General features: G+C 40.1%; 1 protein-coding gene across 1 annotated transcript; it reads right to left on the bottom strand.

Moving 5' to 3' along the window:
* Positions 1 to 495: 495 nt before the first annotated feature.
* Positions 496 to 3,113, bottom strand: LOC142742652 (transcription factor 15-like). Its single transcript, XM_075852638.1, has 2 exons — positions 2,568 to 3,113; positions 496 to 1,267 (listed from the first exon to the last, which is right to left on the bottom strand). The coding sequence occupies exons 1-2, from the start codon at positions 3,111 to 3,113 to the stop codon at positions 1,235 to 1,237; spliced, it is 579 nt and encodes a 192-aa protein (XP_075708753.1). The 3' UTR covers positions 496 to 1,234.
* Positions 3,114 to 19,487: the final 16,374 nt, after the last annotated feature.

The raw sequence follows: 19,487 nt of genomic DNA on the forward strand, positions 1-19,487 counted from the left end.
ACCCCCTATGATCAGGTGCTATGTCAGAAGGAAACTGCTGGCAAGGATTAGTTTTACTGAAGGGCAAATGAAGCTTGGTGCTCTTGGCAGCTCTGTGTACTACAAGGATGGCCAAGTAGCTTCAAAGCAGGACCCACTCTTTATAGGGGCACTCCACTGAACATCATTTGTAATATGATGTTTACTGATTCCCTAGGCTATAGTTTACATTCTCACAAATATTATTTAACCTGTGAAATGGCTTTACCCACTGTAAGTACTGTAGGTAACGTGTCTTCACTCATAAGGAAGAAAATGTCATATTACTGCATAGCAGTACTCACTCCAGTAAAATATTCTAAGAATTTATTAAACCCAGATCAGGACTTGTTTAACAAAATGGCTTTAGATTTAGAATTCTAAATATAATTGAAAACCTAAATTTTTAGGTTTTGATTCAGAATGGGGTAACTAATATATTTAGTTTAAAGCATGATGTGTTAGATAATATATTTTATCATTGCATAACATTTTTGACATTGCATGTTATGATCGGTCAAAATTTTAAAAACCGTACAATAAAAACGGATAGGATTTTAATGAACCATTATTAATTATTTTAGTACCATTGGTGTAATGATTGTTACTTCTGCTTTTATCAATTGGACGATCATTACATCTGTGGAACTCTTCGCTCACCCATGTGTTCTGTGATAGTCATAGTTACCCAAACTGCTTATTGTGATAAAATCATATGTTGCAATGTAGTTAGAACATGACTTACAGAACTAATAAAGGCTTCTAGTTAATATATCTTGAGCCGGATTTAACCTGCACATACTAAAAGCATTAGGGCTAGAAGCACAGGTGAAAGTGTGTTATGACAACACACTCTGATGGAAGCATTGCGTGTCAAGGATCATGTTACATCATGTGTCGTTGGTTTAACCACCATCAGTATCGTGCTTAGGTTTAACGTTTCTTGCGCAAAAAATAGCAACAACACCAGGTGCAACTTTCCATTCTGAGTTAAATTTCAACTGCAAATTATCTTAAAAAAAAAGGTGATCCAGTGTAAAATAAAGTGCACTTCATGATGATTTTTCACTTCTGTTGTTTACAAATAAAAATACGTATGCTGCAGTACAAAAATTCCATGTAAACATAGAGTATCAAGTGGATATATTTAGAACAGGTCTATATTCAGTGCAAGTATTGTGCAAGCTGCTCGTCTGAGTAAATGTCCACATACACCTTAAATAGACAAGTGCTTCTCCCCTTCCCTGTGCTGTAAAGAAAACACAGAGACTAGATTAGAAGACGTACTTCATAAGGTCACATTCTGCAGACTGTGGACATTACTACAAAACAAACACTTGAGAAATGATTTAGATACTAGTTTGTAATCGTTAAGGGATGAAATTCTATCATTTAAAAATACATGCATAATATTATGTTTGTCTGTTTGGAAAGCTCTTCAACTTTCTATACACCCAGCCACATTGGGACAGATTTACTAATACTGTCTAAGATTTAGCGTAAACTTAGACCAGGCAGTCAGAAGATGTGCCAAATTTATCACAGTGGTTTATGCTGTATGATCAATTTGGCGCATATAACTATATATTAGACGCTTTCCTTTTCCTTATGCCACTTTGTTGGCTTCGCTTATGCCAGTTTTTTGTACCAAAATTTTGGTGCATTTTTGGCGCATAGCCGTGCATTTTTATGCACGCCCCCATTTTGATAAATCAACCCTTTTTTTATATTCGACCACACCACATGTCAAGCAAGGTGCAAAAAGTTTCAAACTGTTAATAAATTTGGTTCACGTAGATATACCCTATTGTATTTTAACAGAACATTCTCACCTCTGTATAATGCTGTGGAATATGTTGATGCTATATAAATACTTGGTAAACTACAGTAGTGTAATAACCTGCACACTAGTCTATAGCAAGGAAAATCCCACATTAAAATGTTTTTCACTGTAAAAGGTTATAGTACAGTATAGTAAAAGATGTCAGACCCCAATTAGATATAAGCACAGCCCAGGAAAATCTATTTAGATTTCCTGTTCTATAAACAAATCTAAAGAAACCATGTTCATCAACAATACTACTAAGCAAAATGCATTGCTGTATTACCATGTTGCAAGCATCATAGTAACTATTTATAGACCACATCTACTCAGCTGTCATATACATGCATAATAGGACTATATACTCATACGCTGCAAAAATAGTAGCAATTAGGTTCCTGTCCTGACAATATTCTGTGAATAGAACGAAGTACATACTTTCTGGTTTTACTTTTTTTTAAAATGTGTTTTGTTCTTATTTCATCAGATCAGTTATACTCTTATTACATCAAACATAATGGAACAAACTATGATCCAGGACGTTTGTCTGAAAGGATGAATGGAAATTATATGGTGAGAGCTTTATAAAAAAAAACTTGTGTATATATATATATATATATATATATATATATATATATATATATATATATACACACACACACACACACACACAATGAGTGTACTGTTTACATTTTAAAAATCTAAACTCTATTTGGCTTCTACTTACTATTTTCCTCTGATTGCTGAGACAAAAAGTGCAGATGGGTTTGGGCGCTGTACTGGTCACAGAAGCTCTGTACTGTAGACATGGCTGTCCATCCATGCAGTCCTCTCCCAGCAGCAGTATGTTGGCTAGATGAGAGATGTAACTAGAAGCCAGCCTCAGGGTTTCTATTTTGGACAGCTTGCGGTCTGCAGGCTCTGTGGGGATTAATGTCCTTAGGGCAGTGAAGGCTGTATTCACACTATGTGTTCTGTCTCTCTCCCGTGCATTGGCAGCTTGTCTTTGCTTGCTGACTCCAGACAATTTACTCTTCCTTTTTCTTTTGCCCCTACTGTCCCCAGATGGGCTACTGTAACCCCCATCATCTCCTCCAAGAGATTTTTCAGAGCTGTCACTTGCACTCTCGAGATCTTCAGCATCAGAGAGTAAACCACTACTGCAGTCTACAGGTTGCCCAATGCTAACACTCACACACTTCATGGTCCTGTAGTCTACGCCTATAGCCTGTGCCTCTGTCCTCATGAGCAGCACCATCCCCCGGGTTCCCATCACTTTTATGCACTGCAGGCAAGGAGCACCTGTTGGTAAAAAGCAACTCCACTTGATCCACTGACACCTCAGCAAGTCATTTTTTGAATGGTTGCTCCATTTAGACTAAGCATGTGTTCACTCCGAAAGGCAAGAAAGGTGGGGTTGGTGGACAGTTATGGAGGTTGGGGCAAAGGCACCATCCTAAGCAGTGCACCTGTTCTTGTTGTCATGTTGTGGGTAACAGTTAAAGACAGGAGCACTGCATCAAAAGTGAGTGAGAGGGATCAGGCGGTGTACTAACTAGAGTGACAAGTGACCCTGTACAACCTACATAAGTTCAAACTTTCAACCAATAATATCATACCCCACGTAACTCGTATAGCCCATTAATTAAGGCTACTTGTTCATTTCATTATAGTAGTATAAAATTTGTGCTTAAAATCTTTTTCGTAATAAATCCCTTCCCGCTGCAGACACTTTTGACCTTCCTGACAGAGCTTTTATTTTTCCAATCTGACGTGTCAATTTACGCGGTAATAACTTTGGAATGCTTTTACCTATCCAAGCGATTCTGAATTTTTTTTTCTCGTGACACATTGTACATTAAGTTAGTGGTAAAATTTGGTCAGTATTTAATTGTGAAAAACACCAAAATTTATCAGAAAAAATAGCAAAAATTAGCATTTTCAAAATTTTTATGTATCTGCTTCTAAAAAAAGATAGAAATACCACACAAAATAGTTGCTAATTAACATTTTCCATATGTCTACTTTATGTTTGCATGGTTTTTTGAATATCTTTTGATTTTTCTAGGACGTTACAAGGCTTAGAACTTTCAAGAAAATTTCAAAACGCTATTTTTACAGGGACCAGTTCAGTTGTAAAGTGGCTTTGAGAGGCGCATACAATACACACACCCCATAAATCACCCCATTTTAAAAAGTGAACCCCTCAAAGTATTCAAAACAGCATTTAGAAAGTTTATTAATCCTTTGTGTTTCACAAGAATTAAAGCAAAGTAGAGGTGAAATTTACAAATTTAATATTTTTTGCAGAAATTCATATTTAATCAATTTTTCTCTGTAACCTAGAAGGTTTTACCAGAGAAACGCAACTCAATATTTATTGCCCAGACTCTGCAGTTTTTAGAAATATGCCAAATGGTGGTCCTAGTGTGCTAATGAGCTGAAGCACAGGCCTCAGAAGCAAAGCTGTATCTTTTGGATTTTGGGGACTTATTTTTATTAGAATATGTTTTAGGCACCATGTCCGGTTTAACCCCTTCCCGCTCCTTGACGTACTATTACGTCATGGCAGCTGTATCGTTCGCGCTCCATGCCGTAATAGTACGTCTCGGGAGTAACGGCCGTTTCGGCCGTCCTCCCGACACATACAGGAGCTGTGACAGCTGCTGTCTTGTTCAGCAGCTGTCACAGCTCCTACAGCGGGGACCGATCGCTGTGTCCCCGCTGATTAACCCCTTAAAAGCCGCGTTCTATAGAGATCGCGGCTTTTTAGGGGTTAAGCTGCCATCGCCGGCCTGCTACGCGATAGCGGCCGGCGATGGTGACTATGGCAACCGGACACCAAACAATGGCGTCCGGCTATGCCATAGACGGAAGCCTAGTGGGTCCTGACAACGTCAGGACCCACTATGCTTGCTGTCAGTGAGTAGCTGACAGTTCTAATACACTGCACTACGCATGTAGTGCAGTGTATTCGAATAGCGATCAGGGCCTCCTGCCCTCAAGTCCCCTAGTGGGACAAAGTAATAAAGTTAAAAAAAGATGTGTAAAAATAAGAAATTAAAAGTAATAAAAGTAAAAATCCCCCTTTTTCCCTTATCAGTCCTTTATTATTAATAAAAATATATAAACAAACAAATAAACTATACATAATTGGTATCGCCGCGTCCGTAACGGCCTGAACTACAAAATTATTTCATTATTTATCCCGCACGGTGAACGCCGTAAAATAAAATAATAATAAACCGAACCACAATCACAATTCTTTCGTCACTTCACCTCCCAAAAAATGGAATAAAAAGAGATCAAAAAGTCGCATGTACCTAAAAATGGTTCTGATCGAAACTACAGTTCGTTACGCAAAAAATAAGTCCTCACACGGCTTTATTGATTGAAAAATAAAAACGTTATGGCTCTTAGAATAAGGTAACACAAAAAGTGAATGATTGTTTACAAAACGTATTTTATTGTGCAAACGCCATAAGACATAAAAAAAAACTATAAACATCTGGTATCGCCGTAATCGTATCGCCCTGCAGAATAAAGTGAATATGTCATTTATAGCGCACGGTGAACGCTGTAAAAAAAAAGAAAAAAAAACAATAGTACAATTGCTGTTTTTTAGTCACCACGCCACCTAAAAATAGAATAAAAACTGATCAAAAAGTCGCATGCACCCCAAGAAAACTACAATGGATTCCACAAGGGGTCTAGTTTCCAAATTGGGGTCACTTTTGGGGGGTTCCCAATGTTTTGGCACCATAAGACCTCTTCAAACCGGACATGGTGCCTAATAAAAAAGAGGCCTCATAATCCACTAGGTGCGCCTTTGCTTCGGAGGCCGGTGCTTCAGTCCATTACCGCACTACGGCCACATGTGGGATATTTCTCAAAACTGCAGAATCTGGGCAATACGTATTGAGTTGCGTTTCTCTGATAAATCCTTTTGTGTTATAAAAAAAATGGTATAAAGAGGATTTTCTGACCAAAAAAAAATGTAAATTTCACCTCTACTTTGCTCTAAATTTTTGTGAAACACCTAAAGGGTTCATAAACTTTCTAAATGCTGTTGTGAATACTTTGAGGGGTCTAGTTTCTAAAATGGGGTGTTTGATAGGGGTTTCTAATATATGGGCCCCTCAAAGCAACTTCAGAACTGAACTGGAACCTAAAAAAATAAATAAATGAGGCAATACTTCACTTCTTACATTATACTGATAATGAGCCGTGCCCACCCCGAGATGACCCCAGTTTTGACCGTTTGTATAAACGGAGACCCCTATTAGACCGTTCCAGTGTCCGGTTTTCCCAAGCATACACCCCCGAGAAGTGTATTTCTATTGATGAGTCCCTGGTACATTTTAAAGGGAGGGTTCAATTCCGCGAGTACCTGCCGGGTAAGAGGGCAAGGTATGGCGTGAAGATGTATAAGCTGTGAGAGAGTGCATCAGGGTATACCTACAGGTTTAGGATATATGAAGGAAAGGCCACCCCCAAACCAGACTGCATCCTGGACTACAATAGGTACATGGGAGGGATTGACTTGTAAGATCAAGTCCTGAAGCCCTACAGCGCTATGCGGTGTGGTATAAGAAACTGGCCGGGCACATCATACAGATGGCATTGTACAATGCGTACGTGCTACGTCGATGTGCAGGCCAGAGGGGAACTTTCCTGGAATTTCAAGAGGTGATTATCAAGAACCTAATCTTTAGGGACCAAGAAGGGGGGGCACCCAGTACTTCTGGAAGCGAGCCCACACGCATCGTACCAGGGCAACACTTTCCAGGAGAAGTTCCCCAAACTGGCAAGAAGGGAAAAAGTCAAAAGAGGTGCAAAGTCTGCTATAAGGGATGACACAATATATCAATGTGACACGTGTCCCGAATAACCAGAGCTCTGTATGAAAGAGTGTTTTAAAATGTATCATACATCCCTTGGTTTATAATTTACCCCAATTTTACTTACCCTGATGCACTCCACACAGCTTATCCCCCCTCGTCTTTTCCCTCTGAGCCCTGCTGTGTGCCCAGGCAGCTGATAACAGCCACATGTAGGGTATTGCCATACCCGGGAGAACCCACATTACAGTTTATGGGGTGTAGGTCTCCGGTCAAAATGCTCACTACACCTCTAGATGAATGCCTTAAGGGTGTAGTTTTTAAAACGGGGTCACTTCTTGCGGGTTTCAACTGTACTGGTACCTCAGGGGCTTCTGCATACATGACTTCGCACTAGAAAATCCCCAGTAGGCCAAATGGTGGTCCTTTCCTTCTGAGCCCTCCCATGGGCCCAAACGGCAGTTTATCACAACAAATGGGGTATTGCGGCACTCAGAACAAATTGCGCAACAGAATGGGGTATTTTGTTTCTTGTGAAAATAAGAAATTTTCAGCCAAAACTACATATTATTTGAAAAAAATAATTTTGTTTTCATTCCCAGCCCAATTCAAATAAGTTCTGTGAAAAAACTATGGGGTCAAAATGGTCACAACACCCATAAATGAATTCCTTGAGGGGTGTAGTTTCCAAAATGGGGTCATTTGTGGTGGGTTTCTATTGCTTTGATACCTCTGGGGCTCTGCAAATGCGACATGGCACCCGAAAACCAATCCAGCAAAATCTGTACTCCAAAGAACACACAGCGCTCCTTTCCTTCTGAGCCCTCCCATGGGCCCAAACGGCAGTTTATCACCACAAATGGGGTACTGCCGCACTCAGGACAAATTGGGCAACAAAATGGAGTATTTTATTTCTTGTGAAAATAAGAATTTTTGAGCTAAAATGACATATTATTGAAAAAAATATATATTTTTTTAATTCCCAGCCCAATTCAAATAAGTTCTGTGAAGAAACTATGGAGTCTAAATGGTCACATTACCCATAAATGAATTCCTTGAGGGGTGTAGTTTCCAAAATGTGGTCACTTCTGGTGGGTTTCCATTGCTTTGATACCTCTGGGGCTCTGCAAATGCGACATGGCACCCGAAAACCAAACCAGCAAAATCTGTACTCCAAAGAACACACAGCGCTCCTTCCCTTCTGAGGCCTCCCATGGGCCCAAACGGCAGTTTATTGCCACAAATGGGGTATTGATGCACTCAGGAGAAATTGGGCAACAAAATTGAGTATTTTGTTCCCTGTGAAAATAAGAAATTTTGGTAAAAAATTACATCTTATTGGAAAAAATTTCATTTTTTTAATGTCACAGCCCAATTGAAATAGGTGCTGTGAAAAAACTGTGTGGTCAAAATGCTAACAACAACCATAAATGAATTCCTTGAGGGGTGTAGTTTCCAAAATGGGGTCACTTTTGGTGGGTTTCCATTGCTTTGATACCTCTGAGGCTCTGCAAATGCGACATGGCACCCGAAAACCAATCCAACAAAATCTGGACTCCAACAAACATATAGCGCTCCTTTCCTTCTGAGCCCTCCCATGGGCCCAAACGGCAGTTTATCACCACAAATGGGGTATTGCCACACTAAGGACAAATTGGGCAACAAAATGGGGTATTTTGTTCCCTGTGAAAATAAGAAATTTTGATCACAAATGACATTTTATTGGAAAAAATGACATTTTTTTCATTTCAGAGCCCAATTCAAATACGTGCTGTGAAAAAACTGTGCGGTCAAAATGGTAACAAAAACCATAAATAAATTCCTTGAGGGGTGTAGTTTTCAAAATTGGGTCACTATTGGGGGATTCCTACTGTTTTGACACCTCAACACCTCTTCAAACCTGGCATGCTGCCTAAAATATATTCTAATAAAAAAGAGGCCTCAGAATGCACTAGGTGCTTCTTTGCTTCTGGGGCTTGTGTTTTAGTCCACGAGCGCACTAGAGCCACATGTGGGACATTTCTAAAAACTGCAGAATCTGGACAATACATATTTAGTAGTATTTCTCTGGTAAAACCTTCTATGTTACAGAAAAAAAAATGAATAAAATTGAAATTCAGCAAGAAAAATGAAATTTGCAAATTTCACCTCCACTTTGCTTTAATTCCTGTGAAATGCCTGAAGGGTTAAAAAACTTTCTAACTGCTGTTTTGAATACTTTGAGGGGTCTAGTTTTTAAAATGGGGTGTTTTATCAGTGTTTCTAATACATAGGCCCCACAAAGCCACTTCAGAACTCAAGAGGTACCTTAAAAAAAAGGCTTTTGAAATTTTCTTAAAAATGAGAAATTGCTGTTTATGTTCTAAGCCTTGTAACGTCCAAGAAAAATAAAATAATGTTCAAAAAACGATGCCAATCTAAAGTAGACATATGGGAAATGTGAACTAGTAACTATTTTGGGTGGTATAACAGTCTGTTTTACAAGCGGATGCATTTAAATTCTGAAAAATGCAATTTTTTCAAAATTTTCTCTAAATTTTGCAATTTTTCACCAATAAACACTGAATATATCAACCAAATTTTACCACGAACATGAAGCCCAATGTGTCACGAGAAAACAATCTCAGAATCGCTTGGGTAGGTTTAACCCCTTTAGGACACAGCCTGTTTTGGCCTTCAGGACACAGCCTATTTTTTCAAATCTGACATGTGTCACTTTATGTGGTAATAACTCCGGAATGCTTTTACTTATCCAAGCGATTCTGAGATTGTTTTCTCGTGACATATTGTACTTTATGTTAGTGAAAAAATTTGGTCGATAAATTCAATATTTATTTGTGAAAAACTTCAAATTTTAGCAAAAATTTGCAAAAATTAGCATTTTTCTAAATTTAAATGTATTTGCTTGTGAAACAGATAGTAATACCACACAAAATAGTTACTAGTTACCATTTCCTATATGTCTACTTTATGTTTGCATCATTTTTTTTCACGTACTTTTATTTTTCTAGGACGTTACGAGGCTTAGAACTTTAGCAGCAATTTCTCATATTTTCAATAAAATTTCAAAAGGCTATTTTTTCAGGGACCAGTTCAGTTCTGAAGTGGCTTTGAGGGCCTTATATATTAGAAAGTCCCCATAAATCACCCCATTTTGAAAACTGTACCCCTCAAGGTATTCAAAACCACATTCAGAAAATATTTTAACCCTTTAGGCGTTTCACAGGAATTAAGGCAAAGTAGAGGTGAAATTTACAAATTTCATTTTTTTTTGCCGAAATTCATTTGTAATAAAAAAAAATCTGTAACACAGAAGGTTTTACCAGGGAAACGCAACTCAATATTTATTGCCCAGATTCTGCAGATTTTAGAAATATCCAACATGTGGCCCTAGTGTCCTAATGGACTGAAACACAGGCCTCAGAAGCAAAGGAGCAGCTAGTGGATTTCGGGGCCTCCTTTTTTTAGGAATATATTTTAGGCACCATGTCAGGTTTGAGGAGGTCTTGTGGTACCTAAACAGCCGAAACCCCCCCAAAGTGACACCATTTTGGAAACTACACCCCTCAAGGCATTTTTCTAGGGGTATAGTTAGCATTTTGACCCCACAGTTTTTTTGCAGAATTTAGTGGAATTAGTCTGTGAAGATGAAAATCACCTATTTTTCTGTGGAAACATAGAATTTTTTCATTTTTACATGGAATAAAGAGAAAAAGCACCCCAAAATTTGTAAAGCAATTTCTCCCGATTACGGCAATACCCCATATGTGGTCGTAAACTGATGTTTGGACCCACAGCAGGGCTCAGAAGGGAGGGAGCGCCTTTTGGATTTTGGAGCGCAGATTTTGCTGGATTGGTTTTCAGTGCCATGTCGGGTTTGCAACGCCCCGGAGGGACCAAAACAGTGGAAACCCCCCAAAAGTCACCCTATTTTGGAATCTACACCCCTCAAGGAATTTTTCTAGGGGTATAGTGAGCATTTTGGCCCTTCAGGATCTTTTTTAGAGCTAGGGTGACCAAAAAACAGCGATTTTGGAGCTTTAAATTCTTTATTTATTACAGCGTTCACCGTGCGCAATAAATTACGTTTTCATTTATTCTGCCGGTCGGTACGATTACGCCGATACCATATGTGTATAGTTTTTTTTAAGTTTTGCAGCGTTTGCACAATAAAATGAAGTTTCTATAAAATAATTTATTTTCTGGGACACGCTATTCTGAGCCGTAACTTTTTTATTTTTTCGTCAAAAAAGCTGTGGGAGGTCTTGTTTTTTGCGGGACGGGTTGTAGTTTTTATTGGTACCATTTTGGGGTAAATGCAACTTTTTGATCACTTTTTATTCTATATCTTGGGAGGGGTGGTGACCAAAAAATAGCGATGCTGACAGTTTTCAGTTTATTTTGTTTGCGGCGTTCACCGTGCGGAAAAATTAACATTATAGTTTCATAGATTGGGTCGTTACGAACGCGGCGATACCAAATATGTGTACTTTTTTTTAACGTTTTAATTTTTTCCCTATAATAAATGACTTATTATAGGAAAACAAAACCTTTTATTTTTACACTTTTATAAAACATTTTTATTAACTTTTTTTTACTTTTTACACTTTATATTTTTGTTTATTAACTTTTCTTTTACTTTTTACACTTTATCTTTTTGACCTGCAGCTTTGATCGCTGCTAGAATACATTACACTACCTAGGTAGTGTAATGTATTCCAACTGTCAGTGTGACGTCACAGTCACTCTGACAGTTGGTCTACGAGGATCAGCAGAGGCTGATCCTCATAGGCTGACATACATGGCAGACCTGGGGGCCGTTGTATAACCCCCAGGTGCCATCACAAGCATCAGAAGCCCCCACGATTGCATGGGGCTGCTGATGCGCTACAAACCCGCTACATGCGGAGATCGCAATCGAGCCCCACATGTAACGGGTTAATTGCCGAAATCAGCGGCGATGAGCCGCTGATCGGCAACACTGGAGAGTGTCAGCTGTCGGGGACAGCTGATCTCCAAGTTCCCGATGCACACTGTCGCCGACAGTGTGCATCGGGAACGGCACAGTGACTTTCTGTCACTCTGACAGGAAGCCTATCAGGACCAGCCGAAGGTTGGTCCTGATGGGCTTCTGTCCATGGCAGACCCGGAAGCCATTGTTTGGCTTCCGTTTGCCATACTAACTATCGTCAGACCCCACGATTTCGGACGGGTATCTGCCGATATGTTAGAAACCCCTAAAATTCGGCGATTGCACCCGATCGCCGAATTTAAGGGGTTAATGCGCCGAAATCAGCGGCAAAGGACCGCTGGCCGGCAAGAGGGGAGTGTCAGCTGTCGGCGACAGCTGACCTCCTGGTTCCCGGTGCACACTGTCGCCGACAGTGTGCACCGGGATTAACTCAGTAACTGTACGTCCTCGTGCGGGAAGTAACTTCCCGCAACGACGGACAGTTACGTCCTGGTGCGGATAGGGGTTAAGCATTCCGACGTTATTACCACATAAAGTGAAATATGTCAGATTTGAAAAATGGGCTCTGAGCCTTAAGGCCAAAACTAGGCTGCGTCCTTAAGGGGTTAAAGAGGTCTTGTGGTGCCAAAAAGGTGGACACCCCCCAAAAAATACCCCATTTTGGAAACTAAACACCACAAGGACTTCATCTAGGGGTGTAGCGAGCATTTTGACCCTACAGGTTTTTCATAGATTTTATTAGAATTTGGACGTTAAAATGAAAAATTTTATTTTTTCCCAATAAGGTATAATTTTAGCTAAAAAAAAAATGTCCACAAGGAGTAAAGAAGAAAAAGCTCCCCAACATTTGTAAAGAGACTTCTCTGGTGTACGGAAATACCCCATATGTGGTCATAAACTGCTGTTTGGGCACACGGCAGGGCTCAGAAAAGGAGCGCCATTTGGCTTTTGGAGCACAGATTTTGCTGGATTGGTTTCTTGGCACCATGTCGCTTTTGCAAAGCCCCTAAGGTACTAGTACAGTGGAAACAACCCAAAAGTGACTCAATTTACAAAACTACACCCCTTGAGGAATTCATCTAGGGGTTTAGTGAGCATTTTGACCCCACAGGTGTCTTATAGATTTTATTAGAATTGGGCAGTGAAAATAAAAAAATATTTTTTTCCAATAACACGTAGCTTTAGCTCAACATTTTTCATTTTCTCGACAAATAAAAGGACACAGTAGGGCTCAGAAGGGAAGGAGTGCCATTTGGCTTTTGGAGTGCAGATTTTTGCTGGATTGGTTTCTGGGTGCTATGTCGCATTTGCAAACCCCCTGTGGATCCAAAACAGTGGAAACCCCCCAGAAGTCACCCCATTTTGGAAACTACACCCCTCAAGGTATTCACCTAGGGGTGTAGTGAGCATATTAACCCCACAGGTGTTTTCCGGAAACTAGTGTGCACTAGATGTTGCAGAGGCTCTAATGTGAAATAATAAGAAACCCCTGAGAAGTGACCCCATTTTGGAAACTACACCCCTCAAGGCCTTTATTAAGGGGTGTAATGAGCATTTTCACCCCACAGGTCTTTTCCATAAATTAATGCGCTGTGGATTGTGCAAAGTAAAAATTACCATTTTCCCTAGATATGCCGTTTCAGTGGCAAATATATCATGCCCAGCTTGTGCCACTGGAGATGCATACACCAAAAATTGTTAAAAGGGTTCCCCCGGGTATGGTGATGCCATATATGTGGAAGTAAACCGCTGTTTGGGAACACTGTGGGGCTCAGAATGGAGGGAGCGCTATTTGACTGTTGGAGTGTGGATTTTGCTTGGTAGTAGTTTTGTTTGAGTATTACTGGTATTTCAGTTTATAATGTGGGGGCATATGTAAGCTGGGCAGAGCACATCAGGGCATAATAAATTGGCATAATAATGGGGTAAAAAAACAATAAAATAATCCATAGATGTGTGGTACGATATTAAGCAATCCTTCATGCACAGGCCAATGTCACACTAATAAATTATGTCCTTTCTTATTCCCCTTTTGGTCCACACTCCGCACATTTGCAGTTTGGGGAATTTTGCTAGGAAAGCATTGTTCCGGTATAATACGGGCATCCTCGTTCCAGAAGATTTGTTTGAGTCCTCCCCTTCCTGGTTCCCTAATTTTAGGGCCTTGATAAATCGTCTCTTGAAAATGAAGAAATGTTCCCCTCCGGCCTGCACAACTGTATGTTTTTTTTAATTTCCTGACATATAGCAGCCTAAACTCATTTTATTTTTTCATAGACATAGTGGTATGAGGGCTGTGTTTTCGCGGGACAAGTTGTGGTTATTATTGGTACTATTTTGGGGTACATGCGACTTTTTGATCACGTTTATTCCCATTTTTTGGGTGGCAAGGTGACCAAAAAACAGCAATTCTGGCATAGTTTTTTTAGTTGTTTTTTTTTATACAGCGTTCACCATGCATTATAAATTGCAGTTAACTTTATTCTGCGGGTCAGTATGATTCCGGAGATACCAAATTTATAGCGCTTTTTTATTTCTTACAACTTTTTGTACAATAAAATTACTTTTATAAAAATAATGTATTTTTCTGTCGCCATGTTGTGAGAACCATAACTTTTCCATTTTTCCATCTACGGAGCTGTATGAGGGCTTGTGTTTTGCAAAACAGGCTATAGTTTTTGTACATACCATTTTTGGATACGTGCGACTTTTTGATCATTTTAATTTTTTTTTTCAATTTTTGTAGGGTAAAGTGACCAAAAAACAGAAATTCTGGCATTGTTTTCTTGGGTGTTTTTTTTTTTTTACGGCGTTCCCCGCACAGGATGAATAACATAATATTTTTATAGTTCAGGCCGTTAGGGATGCGGCGATACCAAATATGTATGGTTTCTTTTATTGTTTTCAATAATAAAGGACTTGATAAGGGAAAAAGGGCGTTTGTGTTTTATTACTTGAAACTTTTATTATATTTTTTACTTTACTTTTTTTTTTATTTTTTTAGTCCCGCTAGGGGACTTGAAGGTCCAACTGTCTGATTTATTTTCTAATACATTGAGCTGCCTATGTAGTGCAATGTATTTAATCTGTCAGTCGTTCACTGACAGCAGAGCTGTCAAAGCCGATTAGGCCCAGTCTGGACGCCTAATCGGCTTCCATAATGGCAGACTAGGAGGCCATTGTTGGGTCTCCTGTTGTCATAGCAGAAGTCGGCAGCCCTGCGATCGCATGGCAGGGCTGCCGATTTGCTAAAAGCCACAAAGATGCAGCGATCGCTTCCGATCACCGCATCTAAGGGGTTAATGGCAGGGATTGGAGCTAGCTCTGGTCCCTGCCGTTACAGAAGGGTGTCAGCTGTAACATACGCCATCTTGCCATCGATACCAAAAACCTGTTAGGCCGCACCTAGGAGCGAGGCCTGGAAGGCTTCTGTACTAGGCAGACCGGGAGGCTAGTATTAGGCCTCCGGTTACCATTGCAGCCACTGGCACCCCGGCAATTTTGTTGCTGGGGTGGCGATTAGCTGCAAACACCTTAAATGCAGTGATGGCTTTTGACCGCTGCATTTAAGGGGTTAATGGCGGGGATCAGAGCTAACTTCGGTCCCTGCCATTACAGAAAGGTGTCAGCTGTAACATATAGCTGACACCCAGGGCTGATGGCACCAACTCGGCTTCTGAGCTGGTGTCCTCCATTTGTCGTATGGATACGGCAAATTGCGGGAAGCGCTGGCTTTCCATTACGTATCCATACGACAAATGTTGGGAAGGGGTTAATTACTACTGGCAGAAATGGCAGCACCATGAGCAAGGTAGTCAAGAGAGCAACACAAGAATGTAATTATGCTAATTGCCCTTTCACTGTGTTTGCTTTTTAGTCTTCCTAACCACCTGATTTTCCTCTTAGAGGCTCTGTCACCAGATTTTGCAACCCCTATCTGCTATTGCAGCAGATAGGCGCTGCAATGTAGATTACAGTAACGTTTTTATTTTTAAAAAACAAGCATTTTTGGCCAAGTTATGACCATTTTTGTAGTTATGCAAATGAGGCTTGCAAAAGTCCAAGTGGGTGTGTTTAAAAGTAAAAGTCCAAGTGGGCGTGTATTATGTGCGTACATCGGGGCGTTTTTAATACTTTTACTAGCTGGGCGTTCTGATGAGAAGTATCATCCACTTCTCTTCAGAACGCCCAGCTTCTGCCAGATCACGCTGTGACGTCACTTACAGGTCCTGCATCGTGTCAGACGAGCGAGGACACATCGGCACCAGAGGCTTCAGTTGATTCTGCAGCAGCATCAGCGTTAGCAGGTAAGTTGATGTAGCTACTTACCAGCAAACGCTGAACTAACTTTTCAAACAACTTTGCTGATTAATCTGATAGTATACCCCATATAGATAAACTTCATAATTGATTACTGTTAATATTTAGTTGTTTTATCCATGAAAATACTATGTAAAGTTATTGCGACTAGATATCTCCCGAGGAGATGGACTGCATGGTGGGGTGTCTCTTCACAGGCTGCTCATACAAGTCTAAGGTATGGGGAGGAGGGAGCAGGAGCAGAGTGAGAGACACAGACAGACGTGCTGCAGCTTCTGGTAAGATTTATATCTCCCCTAAGTGCTGAAATTCCCAGCTACACTGCTCCTTACTGCTGTGTAATATCCTCCATGCTGCAGCTACTTACATACAGGGTGGTTAAAAAAGAATGGTGCAAAAGTAAAGGCCCGTAGTTAAAGTAACCTCAGTGGTAAATGGCCAGTCACTGAAAATCAAAGCAAAACTGGCTTTGTTGCCCATAGCAACCAATCACAGCACAGCTTTAATTTTCTAGATGTGCTTGCATAGTGTGACATAAGATGGTGACATCGAAGCAAGGAAAAGCTTTTCGTGTGTTGGAATTTGCAAGGACAGGGTCTGTTGTGTCAGTACAGCAAAGCTTTCAGAATAAATTTGGTAAATGTGCTGCACATAGAAACTGCATTTCGCATTTGGTAAAGCAATTCGAAACTACGGGGTGTTTATTATGGGAAAAGTCAGGTATGCCCAAAGACTTCGAAAGAGACTGTAAACAGGATTTGAGCCCTCTACGAGCATAGCCCTTGAAAGTTGACCAGGCAGACTAGTAATAAACTACAGGTACCACAAAACACTGTATTAGCGTATCTTACAAAAAACTTCTGCTTTTGTAAGCCATACAGATTGCAACTTCTTCAGTAGTGGAAATCAGATGACAAACCAAAACGCTATGAGTTTTGTATTGACTTACAGGACCGATTGGAAAAGGACGAATGAGTCTGCCTTTGAACTCAGTGGGAAGGTCAATCGCCACAACGTTGGTTTTTCTGAGCCCCAAATTCTATGTGCCCTTGAAGGACCCACAGTAAACCTGTTTTGTGCAATGGGCAGGCGCAAAGTCTACGGTCCCTTCTCTTTTGCCGAGGATACTGTCAAGGACCACTCCTACCTGGACATGTTAAAGGAATGGCTTATGTCACAGATAGAGGAAGACCTGCCAAACGTAATCTATCAGCAGGATGGTGCACCTCCACATTTCCATTTGGATGTTTGCCAATACCTGAATGAAACTCTACTGGAACGTTGTATTGGCCGCGCAGGAAACAACGATTCACCACGATTGCCAGATCTAACACCCTGCAACTTCTTTCTGTGGGGCTATATCAAGGACTCCCTGTATCTGCCCCCCCAGGCCACAGAATCTGAACGACCTGAGACAGTGGAGTCCATATCCGAGGATATGCTGGAAGGCGTCTAGACTACCGCTTAGGCATCTGCCATGTCACCAATGGAAATTACTTTGAACATTTGTAGTGTATAGATAAAACTTGGATAATGTGACTCATGTTAATAAATTTATGTTATACATCAAGTTTATGTAAAGACTTAACCCCTTCATGCTCAGCTCAGTACTATTACGTCGTGCTTGTGTTTGAGCTGTGATACATGCTGTTTCCGACAGCAGGCGATCACAGCTTGGTGTGCAGGGAACGATCGTGGTGGTCCCCGCGATTAACCCCTTAGAAGCAGTGTTCATTAGCGATCGCAGCTTCTTAGGGGTTAAAACACCATCGACGTCCCGCTACATGATTGCGGGCGCCAATGGTTGCTATGGCACTGGAGGCCTAACAATGGCCTCCGGCTATCTCATCTATGGAAGCCTAGTGGATCCTGACAAAGTCAGTACCCACTATGCTTGCTGTCAGTGAGTGGCTGACCGCTCTAATAAACTGCACTACTCATATAGTGCAGTGTATTAGAATTGTGATCATGGCCTCCTGCCTTCAAGTCCCCTAGTCGGCCAAAAAAAATCTTAGAAAAATAACCCATTTTCCCTTATCAGTCCTTTTTATTATTATTATTTTTTTTACATAAATAAACAAACTATACATAATTGGTATTGCCACGTCCGTAATGGCCTGAACTTCAAAAGTATTTAGTTATTTATCCCACGCAGTTAACGCCGTAAAAATAAAATAATAATAAACCATACCAGAATCACAATTTTTTGATCACTTCGCCTCCCAAAAAATGTAATAAAAAAAAAGAGATCAAAAAGTCACATGTACCCAAAAATGGTACTGGTCAAAAGTACAGGTACGCAAAAAACAAGCCCCTGCACAGCTTTCTTGATGGAAAAATAGAAAAGTTATGGCTCTTAGAATATGGCAACACAAAAAGTATTTTATTGTGCAAACGCCAAAAGACATAAAAAAAACTATAAACATATGGTATTGCCATAATCGTATCGCCCCGCAGAATAAAGTGATATGTAATTTATAGCGCACGGTGAACGCTGTAATAAAAAAAGAATAAGAAACAATAGTAGAATTGCTGTTTTTTTAGTCACCACGCCTTTTTAAAAATTAGAATAAAACGCAAAAAGTCGCATGCACCCCATAAAAACTACAATGAATTCCTCAAGGGGTCTAGTTTCCAAATGGGGTCACTTTTAAGGGGTTTCCCCTGTACTGGTACCTCAGAAGCTCTGCGAATGCGACATGGCGCCCAGAAACCAATCCAGCAAAATCTAAATGGAGCCCTGCCGTTTGTCCAACCAGCAGTGTATGACCACATATAGGGTATTGCTGTAATCGGGAGAAATTGCTTTTCAAATGTTGGGGTGCTTTTTCTCCTTTATTCCTTGTAAAAATAAAAAATGTGTACCTTTTATCTGAAAAATATGTGATTTTTCCATTGCTCAGCCTAATTCCACAGAATGCATCAAAAAAACCTGTGGGGTTTAAATGCTCACTATACCACTCAATAAATTCCTTGATGGGTGTAGTTTGCCAAATGGGGTCACTTTTGGGCGTTTTCTATGGTTTTGGCACCACAAAACCTCTTTAAACCTGACATGGTGCCTAAAATATAATCTAATAAAAAGGAGGCCCCAAAATCCATTAGGTATTCCTTTGCTTCTGAGGCCTGTGTTTCAGTACACTAGGGCCACATGTGGGATATTTCTAAAAACTGCAGAATCTGGAAAATAAATATCAAGTTGCGTTTCTCAGGTAAAACCTTCTGTGTTACAGAAAAAAATTGAATAAAAAGGATTTTCTGACAAAATAAAAGAAAGAAATTTGTAAATGTCACCTCTACGTTGCTTTAAATTCCTGTGAAACGCCTAAAGGGTTAATAAACTTTCTGAATGCTGTTTTGAATACTTTGAGGGGTCTAGTTTTTAAAATGGTGTGTTTTTATGGGGATTTCTAATATATAAGGTGCTAAAAGCCACCAGAACTGAACTGGTACCTAAAAAAAAAAAAGGCTTTTGAGATTTTATTCAAAATGAGAAATTGCTGCAAAAGTTCTA

Source organism: Rhinoderma darwinii, chromosome 2 (genome assembly GCF_050947455.1).
Source record: "Rhinoderma darwinii isolate aRhiDar2 chromosome 2, aRhiDar2.hap1, whole genome shotgun sequence".
In the NCBI taxonomy this organism is placed as follows: Eukaryota; Metazoa; Chordata; class Amphibia; order Anura; family Rhinodermatidae; genus Rhinoderma; species Rhinoderma darwinii.

What these genes read in the sequence shown, in the direction of transcription:
- LOC142742652 (XM_075852638.1), bottom strand. Translation starts at nt 3,113, where the DNA reads ATGGGAACCCGGGGGATGGTGCTGCTCATGAGGACAGAGGCACAGGCT. An exon ending in TCAGCAATCAGAGGAAAATA is followed by an intron (nt 1,268 to 2,567) that starts GTAAGTAGAAGC and finishes TTTTCTTTACAG; the next exon opens with CACAGGGAAGGGGAGAAGCA.